Source organism: Saccopteryx bilineata, chromosome 4 (assembly GCF_036850765.1).
Source record: "Saccopteryx bilineata isolate mSacBil1 chromosome 4, mSacBil1_pri_phased_curated, whole genome shotgun sequence".
NCBI classification, from domain to species: domain Eukaryota; kingdom Metazoa; phylum Chordata; class Mammalia; order Chiroptera; family Emballonuridae; genus Saccopteryx; species Saccopteryx bilineata.
In genome coordinates, this window is record NC_089493.1 from 114,080,934 (window position 1) to 114,087,780 (window position 6,847).

General features: G+C 33.5%; 1 protein-coding gene across 1 annotated transcript; it reads left to right on the forward strand.

Annotated features, from left to right (window-relative positions):
* The first annotated feature begins 3,141 nt into the window (after positions 1-3,141).
* LOC136335083 (small ubiquitin-related modifier 2) lies at positions 3,142-4,099 on the forward strand. Its single transcript, XM_066276106.1, has one exon. It carries the CDS (start codon positions 3,232-3,234, stop codon positions 3,517-3,519), a length of 288 nt encoding a protein of 95 aa, XP_066132203.1. The 5' UTR covers positions 3,142-3,231; the 3' UTR covers positions 3,520-4,099.
* Positions 4,100-6,847: the final 2,748 nt, after the last annotated feature.

Here is a 6,847-nt window from a genome sequence, read left to right on the forward strand (position 1 = left end):
ATCTTATCAAATAGAACTGAGGGTGCGCAGATTTCATGGGTTAAGCTAATTTCAGTGATTGGGACGCAGCTGTGCTTCCGAAGGTATTTTAGGCTGCCTGCGCGCGCCCCTCCCCCAACGCTTGATTGTTAGCTTGAATGGCTGGGTGAGGTGCCCCGCCCACAGAGAGAATCTCCCAAGCCTCTCCCACTGGCCCCGCTGCTGGCGGCTGGACCGCACCAGGCGCAGGATAATGGAGCCCCCTGGGTGTGCGGGCCAGCAGGGCGCCCTGGGCGCGTGGAATGCCCAAGGCACGTGCACGCGAATGGGGCGACCCCCACTCGCATGTGCGGGCTGCTGGGAACATCAGCGGTGCTCAACCAGACCGGGCGGCTTGCGGCAGCGGCTCATGTCGGCTCGCAGCGGCCGCTCGCGGCAGCAGCTCATGGCGGCCGCTCGCGGCGGCAGTTTGAGGGCTCGTGGGGGCTCTCGGCGGCTCGCGGTGGCGGCTCGCGTCGGCCGCTCGCGGCGGCTCAGGGTTCCCAAGTATATGGGCTGACTCACCGCAGGCGCACTCCCTCGAGGCTTGAATGAGCGTCGCTGCAGTAGCTTCCTCCACACCCTCGTCTCTCAGATTCAAGTGATAACAGTCCTTTTGCTTTCAGTTTGTGTGGAACTCCGGAATGCTCCGAGGATATATTTTTCTGTTTCTAGTTGATAAATTTGTTGTGATTTAGGGGAGAGCTGTCGGACGCGCTTCTCACGGCGCCATTTCCGTGACGTCACTCCCAGGAGATATATTTTGAAGGTAGAGTCAAGAAGGATTTCTGCGGGATTAGATAAGGGGATGTGATATGATAAGAGAAGAGATGACAGCAGGGTTTCAGCCTGAGCACCTGGAGTATAGGATTTTTATTTCCTTAGGAAAAGAAGAACGTGATAATATAGGCAGAGGCAGGGGCAGATTTGGGGGGTGGGTTATAATGCACAGAATCAAATTCAGAATTTTAATGAAGTCCAGAAAGATAGACTTTTCTGCTTTACTGTTTGACGGTAGTCTTGATGTTTAGTCACTTCGGGAAATCTTATCGCACAATCTTTATGTATCATGTTTTGTTGATTCTGTGTACTTCCCAGATTGATCTCACATTTATTATGATAACTAATATATAATTTTCATGGTTTACATTTTACCTTTGCAAGCTTTATGTACTTAAGCCACATTCTATAATTCTCCAAAGTTATAACTGATGACTTTGAAATTTCATCTATCAATTTTTCAAGTACCTACTCAAAGATTCATTTATCAAAGCTATGTTGATTTGAATAGATTTAGCTTTACAAACACTCCAAATTGAGATGGAAAAGATAAAGTTACACTCCTCATTTTCCAGTCCAGGTGATGTACTCTCACTACTTAATTTTAACTATATATTGCAGATTGTGTGGAATAAACAAGAAGGCTTGTTGCCGACATCTGTCTTTTTTGGCTAATTATACATTGATTTAGAAAAATACAGACAATAAATTCAAATTAATAAATTACTTTTCAAGAAATTATACAATAGAAAATTCAATGGTGAGCATCTGAATAATAAATATTACAATTATTATTAGCAACTCTGAGTGAAAGAAAATAAAAAATAACCAAGATATTGAATCTTAGAATCTTGGTTCAACTTTTATTACCTTCAAAGCTTTCTGGAAAAGATCTGGAGAGAGTATAACTAAGATAAAATCTCTTTATAACACTAACAAAAACATTTTTCTATAAAATCCAGTGAAGCGTTCTGATGAGATGATCTAAGAAACATGTAGACACTGTTAACCCTAGATTGTAACATAAATTTAAAACACCCTCCTTAGTCACTTTCTTTATTTTTAATGTTTTATTATATTAATATCTATTTCTGTTTTCTATTTAACTAAAGTACCTAATCTTTTTAAATCATCTTTTTTCTCTCATAAATATTTTAATTATTAAAAAGAAAAGAAAACTAGATATGTTTCCTTAACAAAGTAATTATGTAAAAAAGTTAATTATGTATACCAAAAGACTACATGTATTAATTTTGAATATAATTGTAGTATAAATAATAAAAATAATGAAAGGGAAATTTTCTTTGTATTGGAAGCAAATTTTGGCAAAATTTTTGCTGTGTGATGGATTTAAATATTGACTATCTTGAGAGAAAATGAAATTTATGTTAGATATATAGAAATAATCAGGAGGTGTTATATTTCTTAAGGTTTCATAGGACCTAAATCTGTACGATAGTAAAAAATTTAAGGAAGAGAAAATGTTAAAGTAAGTCATAATTTCACTAACAAAATATCATCAATATGAAGTTGGTAGAGAAAATTTTCATCAAAATATTTATTTTGTGTAACCTCTGGCTTAAGAGCTCACTCTTCTAGAAATCAGCAAGCATGTGTCAAGTTTTGCAGCCAACATCAGACACCTCTATAGGCGAGTGATGCAGAGATACTGGAACAAATACAGAGAATACCAATTAAATGATTTAAAAGATGAATATGTACTGATAAAGAAAGATTTTTAAAAATGCAACAAAAATAAGTATGATCTGGTCATAAGTAAGCAGAAGGGAACAGAACTATTGAATTCTAGAAATAGAAGAACTTCAAGCTTTCTTTTTTTTTTTACCTAATCCCACCACTTGGAACACAGGAGATATTTTCACTCATGTTAAAGGACGTGCCCAAAGTCAGTTAGCCAGTAAAGGAAGGGTATTAGTAGATACTTAAAATGTTTAAGACCCACAAATAAGTATCTTATGCAACAAACTTTATTAAAATGCAAAACTATGGAGGAAGAGCCAGTGTATTGTGGAAAAAGCCTTTTTGAATATATATTGAAGCATTAAATTTTAGTAAATTTATATGCCCAAATACTTCAAAAATAAGAATTGTTTCAATTATAAAATTTAAATGAGCAGAAGGAAAGCTCATTATAAATTATTACATATATTTTTATCATTTATTATGTAAAACAGTAAAATCATTTAAATAAATATTTGTGAATTCATACGTTTTATATTTGTCTGTATAATATATATATTTTCATATGTAGAGATATATTTAGATAAGCTGAAAAGATTGAGGTGTAACTAGTTTGTACAAAAACATACAAGTTTTCTCTTCTGGCGTTCCTGGTGCTGCTTGTGTGCTCGTTCCGTGGGGATCTGGTACCTCTTTTGTGAAGCAGCAGCTGAAGAGCCTCCGGCACTCGACATGGCGGATGAAAAGCCCAAGGAAGGAGTCAAGACTGAGAACAACGATCATATTAATTTGAAGGTGGCGGGGCAGGATGGTTCTGTGGTGCAGTTTAAGATTAAGAGGCATACACCACTTAGTAAACTAATGAAAGCCTATTGTGAACGACAGGGTTTGTCAATGAGGCAGATCAGATTCCGATTTGATGGGCAGCCAATCAATGAAACAGACACACCTGCACAGTTGGAAATGGAGGATGAAGATACAATTGATGTGTTCCAGCAGCAGACAGGAGGTGTCTACTAAAAAGGGAACCTGCTACTTTACTTCAGAACTCTGTTTCTCCAGACCAAGAAGACATTCTCAATTAGAAAACTGCAATTTGGTTCCACCACATCCTGACTACTACCATATAGTTTTCTCTATTCTTTCATTTCCCCCTTCCCTATTTCTTTATTGTACATAAAGTAACTGATGTATGTGCACAAGCATTTGCATTTTTTAAAAAACTAAATGGCCAATGGTATGTTTTGATTGACATCAAATGGAGATGGGATGGGGGGGAATACTGGTTCTGTGAAAATACCCCCTTTCTCCATTAGTGGCATGCTCATTCAGCTCTTATCTTTATATTCCAATAAGTTATTTTGCTTTCACTGTTTAACAAAAGAAAAGAACAACATAAGAATCCTTGCATACCTTGTTTGATTGGAGAATTTTAATGTTTTTCATTTATCATTGTAAAACCAAGGACAATTTTATAACTTTTTTGTACGTAGCTGTTACATGTAGGGCAATCTGTCTTTAAGTAGGGATAAATTACTCTAAAAGAAATGAGTCCTAGATAGTTTTCCCTTCACGTCAAGCGTCTTGTTGTTTAAATAAACTTCTTGTTTAAAATGAAAAAAAAAAAAAAAAAACCATACAAGTTTCTATTTTTGATCATTGTGATTATTAATAAATTGTCTGTGTGTGTAATATTATTTAGAAATAGACCATATTGAGAGACTTTTGTGTCAGGAACTGTACTGTTTATTATCATTTTTAATGTGTATGATCATTCAATTCTCAATTAAAAGGTATTCTATTCACATTTCACAGATAAAAAGTTAAAATAATTTTAGAAAGCAAATATCATCTTCCATTTGGTTGGCTGCCTTTTGGATTTGTTGTTGGTTTCTTTTGCTATGCAAAAACCTTTTAGTTTGACATAGTTCTATTCATTTATTTTTGCTTTTTCTTCCCTTGCCTTTGGGTCAATTTTATAAAGTGTTCTTTACAGACAAAGTTCATAAGTTTAGTACTCATGTTTTCTTCTGTTAGTTATTGTTTTAGATCTCATATTTAGGGTTTTTTTTAAAATCTATTTTGCATTTATTTTTGTAAATAGGGAAAACTGTAGTAAAGTTTTATTTTTTTGCATGTGGTTTTCCAATTTTCTCAGCACCATTTATTGAATAGACTTTCTTTCTTCCATTGTGTTTTTGACTCCTTCATTAAAGATTACTTGCCATATACATAAGATTTTATTTCTGGATTCTCTAATTTGTTCCATTGGTCTGTGTGTCTGTTTTTCTAACAATACCATGCTATTTTGATTATGTGGCTTTTTAGTATAATTTGTAGTCAGGTAGTACAATATCTCCTGCTTTGTTCTTTTTTTTTTAATATTTATTTGACTATTTTGGGGTCTTTTGTGGTCCTATACAAATCTGATAATTTCTTGTTCTATTTCTTTTAAAAATGACATTAGAATTTTAATGGGGATTGCATTAAATCTGTTTATTGCTTTGGGTAATATGGCCATTTTAACTACTCTATGTTGATATTTCCAATTCATGAACACAGTATATCTTTCCATTTTATTGTGTCTTTTTCAATCTATTTTAATAATACTTTCTAGTTTTCAGAATATAGGTCTTTCATATACATTGTTAAAAATTTTTTTCCTAGGTATTTTGTAATTTGGTCTTTTGGTTGCAATTGTAAAAATAATTGTTTTTTTTTTATTTTATTTTCTGAGGTTTCATTTTTGGCACATAGAAAAGTAGTCAACTTTCATATATTGATTTTGTATCCTGAGACTTTATTGTACTTGTTTACTGTTTCTAAAAGTTTTTAAGTGAAGTCTTTGTAGTTTTTTATATATAAACAGAACTATGTCACCTGCAAAAGGTATTTTTTACCTCTTTTTTCTCAATTTGGATGTTTCCTTTTTCTTTTTCTTGCCTACTTGCACTAGCTAGGATTTCCAGAACTATGTTAAATAAGAGGGGAGAGAGTGGGTATCCTTGTTTTATTTCTGACTTTAGAGGAAAAGTTTTCAGCTTTTCACTGAGTATAATATTCATAGAAGATTTATCATATATGATCCTTATTATGTTGAGGTGCTTTCCTTCTATACCTATTTTATTCAGCATTTTAATTATAAATAAATACTGTATCTCATCATATATCTTTTCTGCATTTATTGATAAAGTCATATGGCTTTTCCCATTGCTTTGTTAATGTGGTATATTACATTATTTGATTTGTGTATGTTGAACCATCCTGATGCCCCTAAAATAAACACTACTTGGTCGTCATGTATTATTTTTTAATGTATTACTATATTTGATTTTCTTGTATTTTGTTTAGAATTAAAAATGTTAGTCTGTAGTTTTCTTTGTTTGTCCTTGCCAGCTTTTGGTACCAGGGTTAAGTTGGCCTCAAAACATGTATTAAAAAGTACTGCCTATTTATCAACTTTTCAGAAGACTTTGAGAAGTATAGGTACCAAATCTTCTTTGAATGTTTGGTAAAATTCACTAGTGTAGCCATCTGGTCCCAGACTTTTACTTTTGGGAAAGTTTTTAATGGTTATTTTAATTTCCTCACTGTTTATTGATCCTTTTAAGTTTTTCACTTCATCATGATTTAGTCTAGGAAGATTGTATAGTTCTAAGAAATTATTCATTTCTTCTATTAAATTTGATGGCATATAGTCTTTCATAATACTCAAGTATAATACTTTGTATATCTAAGATGTCTATGGTAACCTCTCTTTCATTTCTGATTATGTTTATGTGAATCACTATGCTTTTTCCTTAGTAAGTCTAGGCAGGAGTTCGTCACTTTTATTAATCTTTTCAAAGAACCAGAACTTTGTTGTATTATTTTTCCTATGGCTTTTTGTTCTCTAATTTATTTGGTTGTACTATAAATTTTATTTACTTTTTTTCCTGCTGTCTGTGGGTGGCTTTTTTTTTTTTTTTTAATTTTTTTAAGATGTAATTTTAGTTTGTTTACTTGGGATTTCTGTTATTTCCTGAGGTAGACTTGTAATGATATAAATCTTCTTATAACTGCTTTTGTGTCATCCCAGAAGTTTTGATATGTTGTGTTGTCATTCTCATTTGTGTCTATATATCTTTTTATCTCTCCTGTTATTTTTCTTATTAAGCCAGTCATTTTTTAGTAATATGTTGTTTAATTTCCACATTTTGTGTGTCTCTTTACTTCCTTTTTGCAGTTGAATTGTAATTTCAGTGCATTATGGTCAGAGAATATGCTTGTTATGATTTTAATTTTCTTGAATTTATTAAGGCTAGTTTTCTGGCCCAACATATGGCCTATCCTTAAAAATGTTCTATGT